At 44.9% G+C, this 22,208-nt stretch overlaps 1 protein-coding gene across 1 annotated transcript in view; it reads left to right on the top strand.

Annotated features, from left to right (window-relative positions):
* LOC146180981 (tRNA:m(4)X modification enzyme TRM13 homolog) overlaps positions 1 to 22,208 on the top strand; it is a 94,246-nt gene that overhangs the window by 27,480 nt on the left and 44,558 nt on the right. The window contains exons 6-8 of the mRNA XM_084576210.1: positions 1,117 to 1,186; positions 4,446 to 4,634; positions 21,764 to 21,849. Of these exons, the coding sequence (XP_084432336.1) occupies positions 1,117 to 1,186; positions 4,446 to 4,634; positions 21,764 to 21,849 (345 nt within the window). The remainder of the gene's footprint in view (positions 1 to 1,116; positions 1,187 to 4,445; positions 4,635 to 21,763; positions 21,850 to 22,208) is intronic.

Consider the following 22,208-nt stretch of genomic DNA (forward strand, 5'->3'; position numbering starts at 1 on the left):
AACAGCAGTGTACAGCATAAGAGGCAAAAAGTATCACATCAGAGAGGATAAAAAAAACAAAAAAACTAAGAAACATTACTCTTTTCATAGAGTTATACATGGTGCCCATGCGGACCTGGCTCCCGTGAGGGATGCTTTAATCATCGGGACGCTTATTTAAGCATTGTCTATTAATATCATTACGTGATTGTGTTGTCGGACCCCGTTCACATTGTGAATTCAGTAAGTCTGCCTTTATTCAGCTTGAACCATGCGAGCCTTCGCGACCTATGAGCGTGTGTCTGTCTCGCAACACAAAAGTCTTGGGATTGACTTACGCCCCCCACTTAAAGTTGACTCAGCTTTCATTTCTGCTCAATTACCTTCCTTCAGTTAGGGAACTTCCTTGAGAAATTTTGCGTTAATCTGAACATTTCAAGCTGCTCCTGAATTTTTCATCCAGATTTTTTGTTCACGGCGAATGACGACGACGACAAATTTTTGGCGATATGGGAACATTAGCGACATAGCATTAAAGTCTTGGGAATTCGGCCAATGAAGCGATATGTCTATAAGAAAGCGGTGCTGGCACGGTGTAATGGCGGGTGGTACAAAATGTCTCATATATTGGATCGAGGCATGTCACTATGAGCACATATTAAAAGAGCTTGCAAGGCAAAGGCAGGGTAAATGAAAAAGAAATAAACAACAATTATTCAGTTAAAGTAATTGGTCAGTCGATGTGGCATACCCACAGAAAAGCAGGGCTCGAAAATGCAGCTGGCCATTTAATCCTTGTTTCTAGAATGGGCGCGTGTACGCATTAGCTTCTCCCAGATGGCTGCAGCATCATCAATGTTTTTGTCTTTACACAAAGGCCAACCTTAACTTTATGCTTCAGGCTGCCATAAAAAAATCGGCAGCTGCTGAAAAAAGAAATAGCCCCTGCGAACATCGCCAATCCTCGCAGTGGCACATGAGCAGTGACTCGTATCCCGGAAATACTTTTGAAAATGACCGCTAGGCGGCTTTTGGTGGCACCCCTATAGGCGATGCACGGGGCGTATAGCTGTTCTTATATTCTTATACAAATGAAATGTATAAGAAAGGCATTTTTTTCTTCCCTCTTTTGCTTAGGTCACATTGAAGGATGTTGGAGATGAAAAACTGCTGACGATCATCCAAAAAATCGACAAAATTTTTGATGGTATGTAATCATGCTTGACTGCTATTCTTGGTTGATTTGTTTAGGATAGGCTTCAGACAGAGGTATACCAGAGTGGTATGTGTGCTAGATGATTTAGAAAAGCTGTGTTTTTTTTGGGATGCATTCACCAAAGAAAGACAGTTGTGTACAATTTTTTTGGTGCATAGTGCTGTCAATTCGAACGCCTATATAGGGCAGTGAAGGGGTGTGAATGGAAGTGTACTGGTATGTGTGTTATATGACCACCTTTGCAAGAGAACCTTATAAGTACATCTCCCAAAACACAATTTTAACCTCAGATTGATTTTAATTGCACATTGCCCAGTTTCAGTTATTCTTTCTGTATTGACCTGAAGTCACTTCTGACTTCCAAAACACAATTTTAACCTCAGATTGATTTTAATTGCACACTGCCCAGTTTCAGTTATTCTTTCTGTATTGACCTGAAGTCACTTCTGACTTATTTACCAAGTGTTTGAGTGAAAACTTTCAGAAATTCCTGAAATAGTGGATTCAGAATAGAAAACGATATTTTCAGGAACAAACTGTCCATTGTGGTGGCGGACACACTATGCTATAAAAGTCTTCTAAATATCCAGGTAAATAACTAAGACCTGCTAATTAACATTTTAGTTATTGCAGTTGGGTGGTTAGTCCTATTGGGGAGTTCGAAGCTGTGAACAAGAGAATATTGTATCAGTTTTTGAAAGGAAAAAAAGTTTTGTTTAATGCTGTGCAGAGTCAGGAAATTTGATGTTTCGAAGAGACTGGCAGAAAGCTGGGTACAGAGGTAATGTCCAGTACTGACGTCAGCAGTGCCAACGGCACTTAGTTCAAACTGCAAGTAGTATTACGCCCTGTCATGTACATTCTTTCTCCTCACAACGTGGTGCATGTGAAAGGCCAGTCACTTCCATCTACGTGGTCATCATTTCTAAGGGCAGCAGAGTGAAATAAAGTGCATGACATGTGATAGTAGAGCAGGCAGTCCGAATTTGGCATTGTTTTATCACCGGACGTTGCTTGTGTACTGAGCTTCCTGCGTGTTTCTCGCGCTTGGTTTCGGTTATTTAAAGAAAAAAAGTGTCTGATTGCCTCATGCTGCGGGGCTTTAGAAAATTATCTTGTTCATGGCTTGAACTTCCCATTGAGACTAACCACTCAACTGCAAGAAACACAAAGTTAATTAGTAGGTTTTATTTAACTGGATAGTCAGAGAAGTTTTCGAGCCTGTTGTGTCCGCTGGGGCAGAAAACTCGTTCTAAAGGCCTTTTTATTTCTGTTGTCTACCCCCTATCTTCAGGAATTTTTTAAAGTGTTCACTGAAACACCCAATATATGAGGATTACTGATGGGCGGTAAATAATGTTTTTGTGAACAGATAAGAACCAGACGTAGGATTTGTCGTCAATAATACTAATTTAACTGGTGACAGAAAAATTTTGGTGTATTATTAATGAGAGGGTGCTGAGTATCATCCAGCTTAGCAGGCTTACGTGCTTACATCGATCTGCCAGATGATTGAAAGCTTCTTTGAAGGGTGAAATAGGGAATGACTAAAGTAAAAGTACTGTATTATGCAGCGCAATGAGTAAAGTAGCCATGCTAAGGCTGAAGGCCAAGCTGTGGCTTCAATTCTGGCCACATTCAGACGATTGAAATTGTTAATTCCACAAGTGATAATAGAGGGCACACATGCCTATCTTTTTTTTTTTTTAAGTTGGTGTAATAAGGACTAACTCACCTCACACTGTGGGACCTGTTCAGCCATTTGTGAGATATCCTGGGTTGGACGGTTCACACCTCAAGGGGGAGTTTTTCTTCAGTTGCGAATGTTTAAAGGAAAATTTCCTTTCTACTGCTGTGGCTCAGTTGGATGGATGTAGTGCTGGCGCTTTCCCTTTGACAACAGTGAGAATGTTGTAGTTGGATTTCCAAGAATGTTTATCATGTGTGCTTTGGGGAGAGTGCTGTCATGGAATGGGGGCAGTGTTTCTGTCATTGAAAGCCCATTACAGTGTCTGGCGCTGCTCAGAGTCCATCCAGGTGGCCAAGCGAAGTGATAAAGTGCTGGGCTGGCCATCAAGGAGTCGGAAATGAATGCTTGCTAATTTCAACTAAGCCAGCAATTATTTAAATACTCTGTGAACGATCCTAATTTTGTTACATTTGCAAACGTCATCACTAGCCTGAAACAATATCTCACTCTTGGCACATGCTTCATGCTGTTTTTCTTGGAACTTGCTTTTCTAAACGTAGGCACGCTAATGTATTGCCATGTGCGTACATCCTTCACCCAACTCCTACGTAAGGTTATTTTTTCCATGTGCTGTCTCTCAGCTTCTCTGTGATGCCATTCAGCTCACCCAGTCAACAGCTTTGCATCATCACTCTACATAGCTGTGTTTAGACTGAAGCAAAAGGACTGCTCCTGCAAATTGTTCTTGGGGCTCCTTCATTTTCAAAAAAATGATTGTAATTATTGGCTGTGTGTTCTCTTTACATTATTGCTATTTATTTTTGTCACTTCATTAGCTTTTTATCTTGTGTGCGTAACCTTTGTCTGAAAATGTTGGCCCTTTGTGATAACATTTTTTTGGGGCCGACAGTATAGTAGATGGATAGATGGAGGAACATCATCATACATAGTAGCTCATTTGAGTGTCTGTATTGGGGCTGCAGTATGATTTTGTAATACATAGGGTGATCGAAGCTATGCAGTTGTGTCACCTAATGTGCCAGTCCTTAAGTTTGCGCGTTGTAGCCAATCCAAGTATGGGGAATCAGCTAGCCCAGCAGTTCTACCCGAGTAGATGTTTCAGAGCAGAGAATGCTTGGTGTCTGGAAAACATAGAGTCTGTCATTTGCAGCTGCAGTTCATTGCAGTGTTTCCTTTAAAAGTGCTCAGTTTCCAGGCAGCACTCTCTTTAGTGGCCCTCAATTAAAGGGGAGGGTGGCACTACAGATCACACCACTGGAGAGATTGAACATTGGCTATGAAAAAAAATCAAATGCAGGTGCAATTGAGTACTTTAGTAGATTGCATTTAAAGCTATTCTTATATAAATCAATATATGTATTTTTTTTTTGCTTAACTGATCTCCGAATTCACACCACTTTTTCCTTCCAGCCAGTAGTCATGGAACATTTTTGATGGCATCATGAATTTGAGGAGAGGGGGGTTTTTATATCCAACTTTCCGGGAAGGTCTCTTGTACCTGGACTTTTGCACGGGAGCTGACCGGCCGATCTGTTGCAGAGCAGGTGCCTGTGCCGGAGGAGCAGGTGCAGCAGCTGCATGGGGCATTTGCTGCTGAGCTGCAGGCACTGTCTGGCTGTGCGGTGGCCGAGAAGCACCTGCGGCAGAAGGCGGCTCTGCTGGGCTTGGCACAGCACCACGGCTTGCTGGCGAGGGACTCTTGCTTCGTCGAGTTTGGCGCAGGCCGAGGTGGGTGGTTCACTGCAGCTTTTCTCAGCCAAGCTGGAGCCATCTTTAGAAACTCAAAAGGGAATTTTGTTGTGGTTTCTAGAGGTGTGCGAATAGTACTTTTCCAATGCGAATCGAATACGAATAATGTTGGTAAAAACCGAATCGAATACGAATTGAATAGTGAAAGCAGCGAATCGAATATGAATCGAATACTCTGCAAGTTATGTTCATATAATTTGTACGTTGATTACGAAACATGAAAAAGTGTCTGAAATTCAATTTTATATATTGTCACGCTACTGACGACGATGAAGGATTGGGATGGTGTCAGAAAAAGAGGAAGAAGCGTTGGTTTCTGGGGACTAGTAGGCTTCACCTTGTCCCGCTGCCACAGCACTGTAAATAAACACCTCCTTTCTTATTTCACCGTAACAACTTGGTGGAAGGTGCTCCGTTTGATCCCTACCTACGGCGCAGCAAGACCAACTGGAGTTTCAACGTAGTCGCCGCCTTGCTAGACTGCCACCACTCCTGACCATCATGGACCACACCGACTCTAGCCATGCAAGCCAGGCTGGCGACAGGCCTGTCCCCTTCAGCCCTATTCCGTCCCAGCCTTGCCGGGAACCACGACCGTTTGCAGGAGAAGAAGGTGAGGACGTTGAGAAGTGGCTACTTCATTATCAATGACTTAGTCGGTACAACCGGTGGGACCCTGCCACCATGCTAACAAATGTAGTTTTCTTTTTAACTCACACAGTGATGACCTGGTTTGAGAATAACGAGGACAACTTGACGACTTGGGAACAGTTTGCCACTGAGATAAAACAGCGTTTTGGCGACTCTGTTCCGAGCAAAAAGCGGGCTGAGCAGACCCTTGCTCAAATAGCTCAATTGCCTGATGAAACTTTTGCCACTTATATAGAAAAAATCCTCAGATTATGCAGATGTATCAATTCCAACATGCCCGAGGAAGACAGAGTCGGCCACATTTTGAAGGCCATCGTGGCTAACGTGTACAACTTTTTAATCGCCAAGGACACCCTTAACACTGTCTCTGATGTAATTAGACACATCCACACCTTTCAAGCTCTCAAAACACGCCGAATTGCGGCGAAATTTGGCCAGCTGGCCAAAGTGCCTACCGTGGCCAGTCTTGATGACCATGCCCAACTAGATCTTCCATCGACTATCCGGCAAATTATGCGGGAAGAACGTCTACGGCTCAACACACTTCCCCTGCATGAATCTGCTGAAGTCTGTCCAGAAGGTCTCTAGACAGCCGGCTTCACCACCACAAGTGATTGCAGTGCAGCCTTTCTCCCAAGCTCCTGAAATTGCAGCTTCTATAGACTACCCACCTATGCATTTTGCCAGCCCGAATGCGTCAATGCTTGACGCCCCAAGGTATGATGTCGCACCTAGATCTGCAATTCAATCGACCAGGATTCCTGAGCAGTATGAGCACTTAGCCAGACCTACGATGCGCCCTGCTGTACCTGGTTCTTATCCACAACAGCATTTTCTACCTTCCCTACCGATATGCTGCCACTGTGGCGTTGAAGGTGGTCACATCGCCAGGTACTGCCGCAGTAGGATCCCGCCTAGCTATAACCGCCCGGCGCCTCCAACAGTACCCAACAATCAGCAATACAGCCTAGTTTTTCAGCAATCAAATACTGCGCGTGGGTATTACCACAACATCCATAACGAAAATCTCCGCGACCATTCCCCTGCATCTGATAGAAGTGCTACTCCCCCACCCGCCTTCCGTGCACGTCGTTCTCCATCATCGTGGCGGCGCTCCATGTCGCCTCGGCAGGAAAATTAACCAGCGCGACCAATGTGGGTGAGGCCGCTGGAAATATACTGTGTGCGAACATCCCTCCAACTATGATGCTCAAAAACTAAATTCTTGTGTTCATTGATGGTGTGTGCACATTAGCTTTGGTGGATATGGGTGCGACTGTGTCTGTGATGAGTAATCAGTTTAGGCGCTTGTTGGGACGCAAAGTAATGTTGAATATGACCGTGCTTCAATGTTTTGTGGTATGAGTGGAGAGGCTTTGCGGCCTCTGGGTGTGTGTAGTGCGCAAGTGTCTGCGGGTGGTGCAATTTTTCAAGCTGAATTCGTCATCTTATATCCCACTCTACGCATGACATCCTTTTAGGAATGAACTTTTTAAAGTTTTGTGGCGCTACCGTAGACTGCCGAAGTCAAGAGGTTCATTTTGACGGCTCGCATCTGCCGACCCTTTTTGAAAGTGGCCGTAATGAAGAAGAAGAAGAATGTCTTCGGTAATGAAGTACATTACCGAAGACACAGTAGTTCTACCTTTGTCTGCCGTGTTTGTACCCATGTCCGCCCCACTTCTTGACCAGGCCTCATTTCAGGCCGTGGTGCACCCAGTTCACTCAGCATGCCTGAAGAAAAGCGTTATTATTCCTCATTTTATGATCTTCGTGTAGACAATCAGTCCATCGTCTGAGCCCGTGGCTTTACCAACTGAATTGAAGCTTGCCTCCTGTGGACCCGATGTGCCCCGCATCGTTTGCTTTGGTCACAGATGCTACAAGTGCCACCGTACCTCCGGCTGCTGATGAAACTTCGATCTTCCCCATGATCAGCGCTGATCTCAGCTCACCTCAATGCCATTCTCTTGTGGATATTCTTCTACCCTTTTTGCCTATGTTTGACTTTTCTTAAACAGATGGACCAACCTCTCGCCCTGCACCTCGGACCCATCATACGATCGACACTGGTTCGGCTCGCCCCATCCGTCAAAAGCGATATCGCGTGTCCCCATCTGAGCGCGAAGTCATGCATGAGCAAGTGGAGGACACGCTACGGAAGAAGGTGATACAAGAGTCATCTAGCCCTTGGGCTGCCCCTGTTATTCTCGTACGCAAGAAAGACAGTTCGTGGCGATTCTGCGTCGATTACCGGCGTCTAAATTCTGTTACGAAAAAGGACGTCTATCTTCTTCCTTGCATAGACAACGCCCTCGACTGCCTCTCTGGTGTGTCCTATTTTTCTTGTCTTGATCTCAGATCTGGCTACTGGCAAATTCCAATGGACCCTGCAGATAAGAAAAAAAAACAGCCTTTGTAGCGCCAGATGGCCTTTATGAGTTTAATGCTATGTCATTCGGGCTGTGAAATGCGCCTGCCACATTTGAACGATTTATGGACACAGTTTTGCGCGGCTTAAAATGGGACATTTGTCTTTGCTATCTGGACGATGTCGTCAAACTTGGGAAGTCCTTCCAAGAACACAATGACCGTCTAATACGGGTCTTGAATTGTCTGCACAATGCCGCCTTAATTCTAAACTCGGAAAAGTGCCACTTTGGAGAGTGCCAAGCGCTGGTGCTAGGACACCTTGTCAATGGTGATGGTGTAATGCCGAATCCCCAGAAAACTGCTGCTGTTGAGTCTTTTAAACCCCCGCAGGCAGTGGAGGAGTTGCGCAGTTTTCTAGGGTTGTGTTCGTATTTCAGACGCTTTATACATCGCTTTGCTTACGTTGCTTACCCATTGACGTGCCTTCTTAACAAAAACTTCACTTTTGACTGGACACCAGACTGCGACACGTCATTCTGTCAACTGAAGTTTCTTTTAATATCGAAACCCATCCTACATCACTTCAGTCCTGCTGCAGTGACAGAATTTTACACGGACGCTAGTGGAATCGGTCTCAGGGCAGTCCTTGTCCAACGACAAGATGAACGAGAGCATGTTATCGCGTACGCAAGTCGTAACCTGAGCAAGCCAGAGCGAAACTATACAGTCACCGAACAGGAATGCCTGGCTGTAGTTTTTGCTGTGCAGCGTTTCCGCTAATATTTGTACGGACGGTCGTTTACTATCGTAACTGACCATCATTCACACCGTTGGCTGCGGAACCTTCAAGACCCATGTGGTCGCCTCGCACGCTGGGCCCTCCGGTTGCAGGATGACTTTGCCGTGGTGTACAAAAGCGGGAGGCGTCATGCAGATGCAGATTGTCTTTCTAGGATGCCAATGGCCACGACCAGATCTGACAGCGACAATTTCGACAATTATATATCGACCCTCGAGCCAGCGTTCCCCGACACAAATGTTTTCAAAACGGACCAGCAAAGGGATAGTAGTCTGCAGCCTCTCTTTGCTGCTGCCCAAACTAGCGCAGCTACAAGCTGTTTTTGTGTGCGTGATGGCCTCTTATCGAAAAAGAGTTATTCGCCTGTCCGCCAGCGATACATACTCGTAGTTCCCAAGACACTTTGCACTGACATATTGCGTGTCATGCATGATGATCCAACTTCTGGGCATTTGGGATCGGTTCGAACACTCCTTCGTGCTCAAGAAAGCTTTTACTGGCCCAGAATGCACTCAACGATTGAACAATACGTTGCCAGTTGCCAGCACTGTCAACGCCACAAACGTCCCACTTCAACTCCATCTGGCTTGCCGCATCCTGTGAAGACCCCGACAGCTCCATTTGATCAAGTAGGCATTGACCTCGTAGGCCCGTTTCCGAAGTCCTTGGATGGAAATCGCTGGATTGCAATCTGCGTGGACTACCTCACACGTTACTGTGAAACCGCCGCTATTCCGTCTGCTACGGCGTATCAAGTGTCGCTTTTCCTGCTGCACTCAGTCATCTTACGACACGGGCCGCCACGAATTGTCATCACTGATCGGGGCCGACAATTCATCGCTGATGTTGAAGAGCTCATGCATTTATGCGCCGTAACTTCGAGACATTCGACGCCATACCATCCCCAGACAAATGGCTTGACTGAGCGCGTAAACAGAACGCTTATAAACATGGTGATAGAAAAATGCTCGGAATATAACCAGCCCTTATACATAGCATTCATTGATTACGAAAAAGCATTTGACTCAGTTGAAACCTCGCCGGTGATGCAGGCATTGCGAAATCGGGGTAGACGAGCCGTACGTGAAAGTGCTGGAAGATATATATAGTGGCTGCACAGCAACCATAGTTCTGCATAAAAAAAGTAACAAAATTCCCATAAAGAAAGGTGTTAGGCAAGGAGACACAATCTCCCCAGTACTATTCACAGCTTGTTTAGAGGAAGTATTCAGAGACTTGGAATGGGAGCAGTTAGGGATAAGGGTAGATGGAGAATACTTCAGCAATCTGCGATTTGCTGATGACATTGCCTTGCTAAGTAACCCGGGGGATGAACTGCAAAGAATGATTGATGACCTAGACAGGAAAAGAGGCTTGAAAATCAATATGCAGAAGACTGAGGTAATGTTTAACAGCCTCGGGAGGGAACAGCAGTTTACATTAGGTAGCGAAATACTGGAAGTAGAAGACTAGATTAATCTGCAGTTATTACTTAAGCAGTTAATGACTAGGAATGAAACTGGTTGCAATAGTTATGAGAAACGACCATTCACAAAGATAAAATTTTGATATCGCAAAAGGTGGAACATTAGAAGTAGTGCAGATGCAGTGAATTGCAAAGTGCATCTCAAAATGATTAAATGAATACAGTAAAACCTCATTACAAGGGCCACTCAAGGGAACCCAAAAAGGTGTGTCTTGTAACCAAAGTCTCTTATAAGCAAAAATTCCTATCAACTCGTATGTGTGGCAGTTTAGGTACTCTTACCTAAATTCTGTTCCGTATCAGTGTCCTGTTTTGTTGCAATATGTCAGGAATCAACAAGGAGTGCCTCCTTTTGACTGGGAAGTCAAAATATCCCCATTGTTTCAGCCACTGTCATCACATTCCTGTGTGACTGAAGCAACAGGGACATTTTGACTTCTCAGTAAAGAGGAAGCACTCCTTCTTGGTTCCTGACATATTGCAACAAAACACACTGATATGGAACAAAATTTAATTAAGGAAATCTAAACTGCCGCACATATGAGTTGGTACGAGTCAGCTGCGTTATATGAGTGTACCTGGGTTAATTGTGTCTCTTATAACTAGTGGTGAAATTACTTTAGGGGCCTGCAAAAGTTGTTTTTAGTAAAAGAGTGTCTCTTTTAACCGTGTCTCTTGCATGCAATGTTGTTAACATGGCAAACATAGGAAAACCAACCAAACCATTTTCAAGTGTATTTAATAACCGACTGTCTCTTGTAACGCGATTTTACTGTATATGAAAGACTGGGCATGTTCCAACGGCAGCACTGTATGTATTAAGGGTGTTTTTAACTATTGGAACAAAGCAAAGGCAGTCTTGGGCTTCATAATGTAACTAGGGATATTCACCAACACATGGTTCAGGACTGTAAAATTGCGCAACAGGTCTGTTTGAAAATGTACGGAAAAGTGATTCCCGCCGGCAAGTTACTGTGTTAGAGCAAAATGAGAAGAGTCTCTTGCTTGCCACCTGAGTAGCCGGAATGGCAAGGTACTGTCTGGCCATGGTTGCAAAAGCTCCATACTTGATTTTTCCTTCTGTTTGCTACCACTGAAATGGACTGCTATCATGAGGCAATGCTGGGGACTGGAGATAGTCGGATATTTCTTGCATCAAAAAACAAGGGTTTTATTTGTGTTTTGATACCAAGGTATTAAAGGGCAACTCTGGAGGTTTTTTTACATTCGAATATTCTAATAAAAATTTTACTGTAGATTCTCCTCTCCGTCCTGACTCATTTTACAAAATTTGGGCGCCGTACGATAATCCGTTCGCGCGCAACACGACTTTAAGATATGCTGTTTTCATGGCTGAAGTTGAGACTATTTCTGCTGGCAACACTGAGTTTCTGACGTCACAAACAGTATACCGGCGTTACTGTCCACTTCCCGCATGATTATGAAATTGTGAGGCTTATATTGAACCACGAAAAGGACATAACAAGAAGAATACGATTGGGATGGAGCGCATTTGGCAAGCACTCGCTGATTATGACTAGCAGCTTACCGGTATTGCTCAAGAGGAAAGTATACAACAGTTGCATCTTGCCTGTACTCACCTATGGGGCTGAAACGTGGAGGCTAGCCAAGAGATTTCTACTTAAGTTGAGGACAACCCAGAGGGCTACGGAACGAAAAATGGTAGGGGTAACAATAAGAGATAGAAAGCGTGCAGAGTGGGTCAGAGAAATAACTCAAGTTACCGACATTCTATTAGAAATTAAGAAGAAGAAATGGACATGGACAGGACATGTAGTGCGAAGAGAGGATAACCGATGGTCGCTGAGGGTAACAAACTAGATTCCAAGGGAAGGAAAGCGTAGCAGGGGGCGGCAGAAAGTTAGGTGGGCGGATGAGATTAAGAAGTTCGCAGGGGTCAAGTGGATGCAGCTAGCACAGAACCGGGTTAAGTGGAGAAATATGGGAGAGGCCTTCGCCCTGCAGTGGGTATAATCAGGCTGATGATGATGATGATATTGAACTACCTCAGACATTTTATGCAATGCTTCATGATTTCCATACGTTATTTTCACCATCCAGCACACGTACGAATGTTTTTCTAATACTGAGGGTGACGTCACCATTTCGTCAAGTGGGACGTCGTTTCTGGCCGTGAAAGCAGTTTCGGTTTCAATTTGCTGTTTTTCCTTTTTAAAAATACTTCTAATTGAAATTTCGAAAAACGTTTTTTTGTGTTGGAGTCAGGACGTGCCGAGGAATGTAATTCAACCAAAAACAGAAAATGTCGGAAAAACCACCGGAGTTGACCTTTAAACACTCCCCAAACGGATGACTGTTCTATCCAATCCGTCCGCTCTTGTGCAGAAGTTTCTTGTGAGCCAAACTAACAGCCTTGACTCTTCCTGTTCCTGAAGTATTGAAAACAAGAGGGACTGCATGTGCCCCTTTTCTTGCTGGTCGTTGCAGACATCCTTGAAATGAGAGTATAACGAACTTCAGTATAACGAAATCCTCGATATAATGATGTAAATGCTTCTGTAATTTCATTACAACGAAATCTTCAGACAAATAAATTTTACCCGTAAGGACGAAGATTTCGCAGAGGAGACGACGGCCAAAGGGAAAGCGTTGGCAGCGCACGAGACTTGGGTAACTCACGCAGACGGGCTCCCGGGGCGCTCGGCATTCGCTCCCTACAAGCATGAGATAAGCGATAAGCCGCTAGAGTAACCCGCCTCCTGCTTTTTCTTTTTTCCCTATGTCTGTTTGCTTCGTCACAAATGGAAAAGAGCGGCGGCTCCGTATCCCCCCCCCTCCCCTCCAATTCCTGCTCTACTCACCCCTTTGCTACTATCCAAAGAAACTCTTCCTCATGTCTGCGGAGGCTAATGCGTCAGCGTGCATGCCCGTCTCTGTCATCCCTTTCTCTCATGGCTCTCGCACGGCCGCCACTTCCACAGGCATTGTTTGTGCGCTGCTTGCTGCCCGTTTTGCCCCACGTGCGTTGCTGCAGCAGCTGTTTGCACGTTGCTTCCTGCTCTATTCATCGATTCTCCTCTCTACGACTCTTCGTCACTTTGTCACTGCCTGGGTCCTTCGCAGGAGGACCCGGGCAGGGACACTGACGCCGAAGACGGCAAAGCCCCAAGTAATCATGAAGTGCTTGACGCAATAGACGTGCTGCGGCGCTACGCAAGTTTAGCAGGACAGTAAGAAGCGATGCAATCCCTGTGGGCCTATGAACGCAGCGTGAGGCCATTTCTGATAGCTAAGCAGATGCAAAAGGTCACGGATTACTTTCAGAGGAAATAAAAACAAAGTCCTTACAACTGGCAAGTGCTTAGGTATCGTTTCCGCATGCTAGACAAAGAATTTCCATACAGCGAAATTTCATTATAACGAAGTAAACTGCCAATTTTTACGACTTCGTTATATCGAGGTTTAACTGTACCTTGAAATCTTGCTTTCGCAGACCTCAGGAGGTTTCTTGAAAACTCTAGCTCCTCAGCTCCACTGGCCTCTTTAGAAAGCAGCACCTGAATGCAGTGAACAAGGGGAATAACAAGAGACATTGTTGGATGGGACATGGAACAAGCAGCGGTAGTGACTTCTTCAATCAGTTGCAGCACTGACACGAAAGCTGCTACTTGACACCATTCAAGAGTGCTCAGGTTGTCAACAGAATCTATTTCTGCCAAGCCTACTGTCGCAGCTGATTTCAGCTTTTGCAAGCGCGCTAGCATAGCGTATTAACCATTCCATCTTATTGGCACATATTGTATCACCTCCAGTGGCTCCTAAATGCGCATTCTCCTTCATATTTCTTGCAGTCTTGTTCTCGCACTGCTGCTTCGTTTGTAGAGCTCAACGATAGCCCGTGCTTTTCCACATACGCTTGCGAATCCGTTGCTTTCTTTCTTTGCGTCCTGAAAACAAAGTTGCAGAGTGCGCAAAACAAGCAGCATGCACCCATGGCGTTGGCCCAATCGTGGACACAAAGTTTCGAGCATTGTAAGTCACTACATAGCAAGGAAAGTCATCAGGTATGTCTCACTCTTTCAAAATGTCCATGAGTAAACAATGTAGGTTCTCTGCAGTATGTTTTGCACACAGGTGACGGCATGCAAGAACAAAACTGTGAGGCACGAAGTCATCGCTCAGCACGTGGCACGTCACAGCCACGTAACTGTCCCCAGCTCACGACGTTCAGCCGTCAGTTGTGATGGCGACAGAGCCTACATCCATGCTGATGACGCTGTTCAGCTTCTCGGGGGCGAAGCTTTCGACAGCATTGTACATTTCAGGCACGACGGTCCTCGAGAACATCGGGCAACAGGGGACCTTGTATTTGGGTACCGTGTACCGCATCAGGTCTTGAAACCTTGGCTCTTCGAGAATAGAGTAGCTATGCAAGCCGTTTACATTGAAAGAAATGATTTAATTGCCTTGGCGGGGGGGCTCTGAGGACTCAGCTGTGGCCTGAAAAATGAACTAGCACTTTCCTTTTTTGTCTTTGATGTAGAATGCTGCTGAGCAGCAGACGCTCCGCTCTCGTATTCTTTGCGGGCTCCTGAATGCTGTCTCAGGTGGTTGATCAAAGGCGTCATTGTGTTGGCTAGCGTTTTGAAAGCCATTCCGCATAAGACGCACTGAGACGAGCCTACGTTTACATGTTCGTAAAAGGCCCAAACACCACTGCGTTTCTTTGGGCATGTTGTAGTCGCTGTTTCACCTCCATTCATGATGAGGCAGCAAGAGGCGTCGGAGCAGTGGCGTCGGAGCAGCGGTGTTGATCGGCGCACAGAAAGCATCAAGCGGAAACAGAACCATATAGTTCCGTTTTATTTGTGGCATGCGGGCAGGAGCAGTAGAGCAATAGCGGCGGCGCTGCGGTATGGTGCTATAACTCGTGGAGTAATAGATGTGACAGGAAAAGGTGAAACACTGATCTTCTCTAGGGAGCGCAACTACTGATCTCTACACACATTGTCAGTTGCTGTTTGTTTTTATCTACTACAATAACATTTCAACTTGTTTATTTAGTGAACTAGATTGCATGATGCAACATATCAGAGATTACGAATGGCTGAGCGACGCTTCCGTCTGACTTACGTCTGCATATCCGAGGCGCTTCTTCTACTGTTGGCTCTTCGAACCAACTATCGCCGAGCGCGCGACCTCTTCATTGTCCTCTTCATTGTCCTCTTCGTTTCATGAACTTTCACTACTTTCATTCTTTCTCACTTAGCTCGCGTGTTCCCCTCTAGCTGGCTCTAGGAGACTGGAGATATATAGTGGAGAGATGTGTGAGTATGAGCTGACAACATTCATGCAACTCTCATGTCATGCACAGCTCGCATAATAAACTTATTCTCAACTATTGATGATGAAAGTGAATCAAATTTTCAGGGAATAAACATGTAGCGCCACTTCTTGGCAGATTAGAGACATGCGAGCTATGACATGATTATAAGAAGTGGCCTTCGCGACTGGAGATATATCCAATCTTTAAGGTCGGCATTATGAATGTCTCCATACGAATGGACCGTGTCGCGGCCACGCTGAAGCCTGTAGGTTCCCTAAAATAGTGATTTGTGCTTCTCGTTTAGGTTGATTGCGGCAGCAAGCTGTGCGTGTTCGAAGCTGATGCTGCCTTCAAGAGAATGGCCAGAGGTAACCGAGGCGTTCTTTTGTGCCAGTTATTCGAAAACTATTCGAAATTATTCGAACATTTGTGAAGGTATTCAAACAGTTCGAATATCAGAATATTTGATTCAGTGTTCGAAAATTTCAAATATTTGCACACGCCTAGCTTCTACCTTAATTCTCTGGCGTTGGAAGCCTAGCTGCATGTTGGAGCAAAGGCGATAGAATGCAGGCCTCCTGGGCTTTGTGAGCACACAGGCCATAGCCACAACAGCAGAACACTGATTGCAAGCAGGTGCACGACGTAAGATTTGAACGGTACACTGATGTTTTGCTCCAAAACGCCTTCGAAGCAAATAACGCATCTGTGGAATACAGTTGAACCTGCATGTAACGAACCTCTATGTAACAAATTCCTGAATTTAACGAAGTTTTTAAATTCTCCAATGCCACACCCATTGAAGCCTATGTATTTTTTACCTCTATGTAACGAAGGCGTTGCGGCGGTCAACCTTGATGTAACGAATTCGCGAAGCTGATCAGTCATTATTTTTTGAGCTTTTACTGAAAATTTGGCCGAAGAAATGCATTAGTTTTGTGAATATTAGAATTCTAAGAAGCCAGTAGCTACGTGAACGCCTGTAATCGCAGAAATCAAGCAAAATTGGGGATGACGATGATAGTATTACTTTCTAGCGCTGCTTCGTGGCTAACGCAGCAGCCTCCTCAGGCGTTGGTAGTGTAGTGCAACACCAGGTGGCATTAGTGGCTGCAGTTGATTTCTTTGTAGGTACTGTACGTGCGTGTAGCACATGCAAGTTTTGTGCACGTTGTGCATTTGCCATCTTGTCTGTTGTTCTGCGTCTCGTGCACGTCTCGTGTGTCTGCGGATTTGCAGTGTTGGTTCGCCCGACGTGTTTCGGAAGTGCTAGGCCAGCCTTTCTGCCTGTATTCGTGGGGCTCCGCTTGTATCTGTGGCGTCAGTTCGTCGTAATGAGTTCAACGACCAGAAAACAAGAAGTGTTGTCATTTCAAGACAAACTTACATTTTAAATGCGGTCTCCGCGGGTGAGAAAAAGAAGGACGTTGCCGCTCGTTTCAACATCCCAGCGAGCACCCTGTCAACAATTTTGAGTGCGGAAGAGAAGATTAGAAGTGCTGTGGAGTTGGGAACAAAGGCTAAGAAAAGATTGAAACTGTCAACATATGATGATGTGGACCAGGCAGTGTTCACGTGGTTTTTGGACACGCGAGCTAGGAATGTGCCCATAAGCGGAGCGATGGTACAAGAGAAGGGGAAGGATTTTGCGTGCATCTTGGGCCATGATGACTTTAAAGCAAGCAATGGGTGGCTACAAGATTTCAAGAGCCGATAAAGCAAGCAATGGGTGGCTACAAGATTTCAAGAGCCGACACAATGTCATCGGGAAAGTCATCTACGGCGAATCTGCCTCTGCAGACAGCGATGCTGCTGCTTCATGAGTGGCTGACACGCTTCCTGGAATACTGAGTCGCTTCGAAGCGGCTGAAATCTATAATGCCGACGAGACGACTCTCTTTTATCAGATGCTTCCGGGCCGCACGCTAGCACTTAAAGGAGATGACTGCCGCGGCGGAAAGCAGAGCACACTCCGCGTAACAGTTGTACTGTGCACCAACCTCGACGGTACTGACAAGCGAGTCCCGCTAGTTGTGGCAAAAAATGCCCGTCCCAGATGCTTTATGGGGACGAAGCGTATGCCTGTGAAATACATGGCGAACACTAAAGCGTGGATAACTCGGGCAAAATTTTCTGAATGGCTGAAAGACTTCAACCGGAATGTCAAGCGGCAAGGCCGTCAAGTTTACCTTCTTCTGGACAATTGCGCTGCACACCATGTTGAAGGCCTGCAGCTGTCTCACATCGAACTGCACTACTTCCAGGCTAATTGCACATCACTAATACAGCCGCTGAACAAAGGAATAATCAGCAGTTTTAAATGCTGTTACCGGCGCTGACTGATACAGAAGCTTCTTCTGAACATCCGTCTGAAACGAGAGCTGAAGATTGATATTTATCAGTCAATTGAAATGCTTGCTGCCTCCTGGCAAGAAGTCAGGGCAGAAGTTATTAAGAAGTGCTTCACGAAGGCAGGGATTACAAAAACCGCATAGGCTGGGGCCGACGACGAGGAAGAAGAGACTTCAGCTTCATCCGATGTGGCCGAAGCGTGGGATGAACTACGCAGCAAAGGTGGTGTCCCCGACGACGTCGACCTGAGCGACTTTTTGTTTGCCGACAACGCCGCCGTAGCTACGGAAGAAATGAATGATGAGGCACTTACCAAAAGCGTGCAAAATCTTGATGTCTGTGATGATGGTTCCTGTGAGCCAGATCCGTGTCACGTGCCCACCGCGAAGGAGGTGATGAACGCAATCGACGTATTGCGCCGATTTGTCGGCTCGCGCGACGACGAAGGAGCATTACATGATTTAGCTTCTATGGAGCGCCGTGTTGTGCCTTCGCTCGCGCAGAAACAAGCAGAGATTACGCAGTTTTTTACTGTAAAATAAAGGCCTGAAGGGAGAGTTCACCTTCACTGATATCTGAAGCTTTTCGGTTTCGTTTCTGCATCATTCGTTCGAGCCTTCATACAAAACCGGCATGTAACGAAAAATTGAGAACTTTTGTCAACTTCGTTATATTCAAGTTCAACTGTACTTCTCAGACAAGTGGGGCATTCAGAATGCCTCGCAGAGAAGTAGATTTCATTTGCTAGCACTGTTGTGAAATTATACACACAGATGCAGTGAAATTATTATACAGATGTGACAAATATATATTATTTAGTGGGCACAATTAGAAGCTATCAAACGCCACACCTGTAAACAAACCTCTAAAAAAAGTAAATGAGGTCTACTCAAGGGTTCTGTGAGAGTCCTCTGACCCTCACCTATGTACTGAATTCTGTGTACCTCCAACATGTGCCCAATGAATACTTGTCTGTATTTAAAAAAAGTTGAATTGAGTATTTTCTTCGGTTGTCATCTTCATGAGCAACTCCTTAAGAATTGGCTTGCCTAGGCCTAGTAGCTTTTTCAGTGCGGGTTAATATAGAGACTATGTTTGAAACTACGCTTGTTCGCTTGCGTAACTCCTGACCGTGAGTGATTTTTTTCCAATGTGTATGCAAGCAATAGTCTCCTGAGGAGTATTAATCAGTGAGTGATAGGGCAATAGAAAAGCATGCAAGAGAGTGAGGTTTGGAGCCAGTATGAAATCAACGCATAACTAATCTGACATTTTCGACTTGTGAGCACTCCATGACACACTGTCCTGAAATGACATACTGTAAAACCTCGTTACAAGAGACACTCAAGGGACTCAAAAAAGATGTCTCTTGTAACCAAAAATTCTAAAAGCACTGTGTTGATCAGTTTACTGCACATCAGCATATAAATGCATTTACACGCAATAACAGGATATTGTTCAGGAAAGATTAAAGAAGTTATTCATACAAGTATGTACTTTTGTGAGTGCAGAGTGTATTCCTTCCTAATTCTGAAGCTAAAGCTCTTCGCATTACATGCCTTCCTGTTGCTCTAATACCTTTGAAGCACTCTTACATGCTTGTCAACCTCAGATGCTGACACTCTTCCCCTGAAATGTCTTCATAGTCATCCTCTATGGCACATATGCCATTTAATTGCACGAGAATTGCAGTCTGTAAGTTCTTCGGGAGCACATAAGATCCACATCTGCAGATACGAATTCCTCAAAAGATTCTTCAAGGAAGCTTTCTACAGTATCCATATATGGGCCCTTTTACATCATGCCACCACATTTAAAGCCTGCTTCTCTGAAACATTTTTTCACAGCTTCACTTCTCAGGCCATTCCAGACACCTTAAATCATCTGAATAGCAAACTTCGCAACAATTACTATTGTACTATTGTCTTGCTGCCTGTCGAGCTACAGACGTTCTACCAACCTTGTTTTGTACAGCAACTTGACTGAGTGCATAATGCCTTTGTCTATTGATTGAAGGTAGGGTGTGGAGTTTGGTAGCAAAAACTAACTTTGGTGGCTTTGAGCACGAGAACTTTGGTGCTGCAAGAAGCATTGTCCGCAAAGAGAAAGATATCGGGATTCTGAGCTTTCATCTTGTGATCAAATTTTAACAGCGAGGAGTTAAAAATGCTGGATGTCATTCATGCATTTTGATTTGTTTCGTAGGTGACCGTAATGCAATGCCTGCGGTGTCGTTTTGACTTCCCAATAAACAGGAGGCACTCCTTCTCGGTATCTGACATATTTTAACAAAAAAGGACTTTGATATGGAACAGAATTTAGCTAGGGGAGCCTGAAGTGCATCATGTATGAGTTTGCATGTTTCAGCTTCATTGCATGAGCGCACCTGGGTTGTGTCTCTTCTAAATAAAGAATAATTTACTCCAGGGCCCTGCAAAAGTTGTCCTCAGTAACCAAGTGTCTCTTGTAACCATGTCTCTTGTACGAACCAGCCAAACCATTTTCAAATGTCTCTTATAACTGAGTCTCTCTTGTAACAGTGTCTTTTGTAACGAGTACCTAAAAATTTCTTCACATTTACCCATTCTGTACTAATGCTGGGAATAATATAGTAATTGCAGTGTCAGAGGTCATAGGGGGACAAATATTGTCCGCTGGTTCTTTAGTATTCAGCTGCAAATTATTCTTTTTTGAGCCCTCTGGTGAGGGGTTTCAAGCAATGGTTAATATTTTCGAGTTGAATCATTGAACCATTCACAAAAAAAAGAACATTCGGACGTAAAGATGTGGTTTTTGTGTAGTTTTCTGTATTATTGTATGTATAGATATGTTACTTTCTGTGTAACGCATGCATATTAATGGTGCTTTGGTTCATCTTTCATTTTTACATGCGAACAAAAAGAGGCTTAATTTCATTGCTAGCAACTGCAGTGGTTGCTGTTGGTGCTGCCTGTGGATGACTCCCCCACCCCATCAACTGTCGTTACGGCTTCTTGTCAGGGAATCCATCAACATTGTGAAATGTTGGAAATACAGATGAATTGAAATGACATGCCATCTGCACACAAATATTTCTGGAGATCTCTGTATGCGGCAAAGAATATTTACATAAATTGAAAGTACCCACCACTGACCAAAATGTGTCATGAGGTTATGGTGGAAATGAGAAGATCTTGCCTCAGGTACTTTAGATTGAGCACTCTGATATCCAAGCAAAAAGGATTTATAATTTGACTTTAGAATCGCGTCACTGATCTTCACTGAAAGGTTAGATGCCACATCAGGCACCCAAAGGTGAATCTACCGGAAGTAAGCAGTGTTATTCTGAACTTTAGCCTTTGACATTAGCCACTAGCACAGTTTTGCAGTTGCAATTGCTATTCCCCACTTCGCGGTTTGCAATTTGTCTTCCTCATCTTTTTCCACGAGAACACGTACCTACTGCATGATCAGTTGCATGAGAATGCAAGCAACGCCTTGGGGAAAGTGGTTTCAGAAGGCCCTATGAATTGATGGGGCGGCATGTTTCAGTTCAGCCGAGAAGAGGACGCAGGTATACTTGACGGCTGAGCCACCGGTGTAGCTAAACATAAGAACCGGCACACGGTATTCTGCTGTTTGTCCAACGGAGGCTATCAGACATGGTTTCATGTTGTTCCAAACAGAGTGCTTTGTCTGAATGGGCCCTTTTCCTTTATGTGGGGTGCAGGGGACTTAAAACAGCGCTTTTCCTCCATTCCACTTTTAATTTCTCTCGCTCTGCTTGCAATGGCCAGCACGAGAATTTTATGCACTTCTGTAGGTGCAGCTGTACAATATGAACCTTATGTTAAAAGCATGCCCGACGTGGAGCAGGTAAATAATATCATTAAGCAGTGAACATTGTCACCATCCATCAACACAACGAGGCATATCGGCTGCCTGCGACTAACACTACTTGTGCTAGTTGCTGTGCATAAGTTGCTTTGTGGCTTACTTGGCATGCATGTCTTTTGTCAGAGGGGGTATTGGCTGCTGATTCAGAGGTATTTCCACCAAGATGGAATGCAAACACATGTGCTGTGAGGTGGTGGAAATTGCCCTTCCTTATTTGTAGCTTGTGCGATGTTATAGCTCGCATGATTCCTGTGATTGTCCAGGCCGCCTCTCCTACTGGCTCGCCAAGATCCTGGTTCAGGAAGACTGTCGCTTTCTGCTCATCGACAGGGCAGCATCGCGCCACAAGGTAAGGCATCTTAACTATCCGCTCACTCTGTTATCGCAGCCAGCATTGCCTTGAGCGACACCTACTGAACTACAGACCTGTGCAGATACAATTGCCGATTGATTTTTTGAAGATTCATAACTACAGCAGACCTGTGCAGATACAATTGCCGATTGATTTTTTGAAGATTCATAACTACAGCGCAAAAGACAGGACACAGATGAAGAAGGGACACCACACAGCGCTGACTCGCAACTCTCGAGTCAGTGCTGTGTGGTGTCCCTTCTTCATCTCTGTCCTGTCTTTTGTACTGTAGTTATGAATCATTGAAAACACCAACTCACCCAAGAACTGCTTTGTTGATTTTTCTGAACTTGGCG

This window comes from Amblyomma maculatum, chromosome 8, assembly GCF_055883805.1.
Source record: "Amblyomma maculatum isolate TAMU_Amacu chromosome 8, ASM5588380v1, whole genome shotgun sequence".
In the NCBI taxonomy this organism is placed as follows: Eukaryota; Metazoa; Arthropoda; class Arachnida; order Ixodida; family Ixodidae; genus Amblyomma; species Amblyomma maculatum.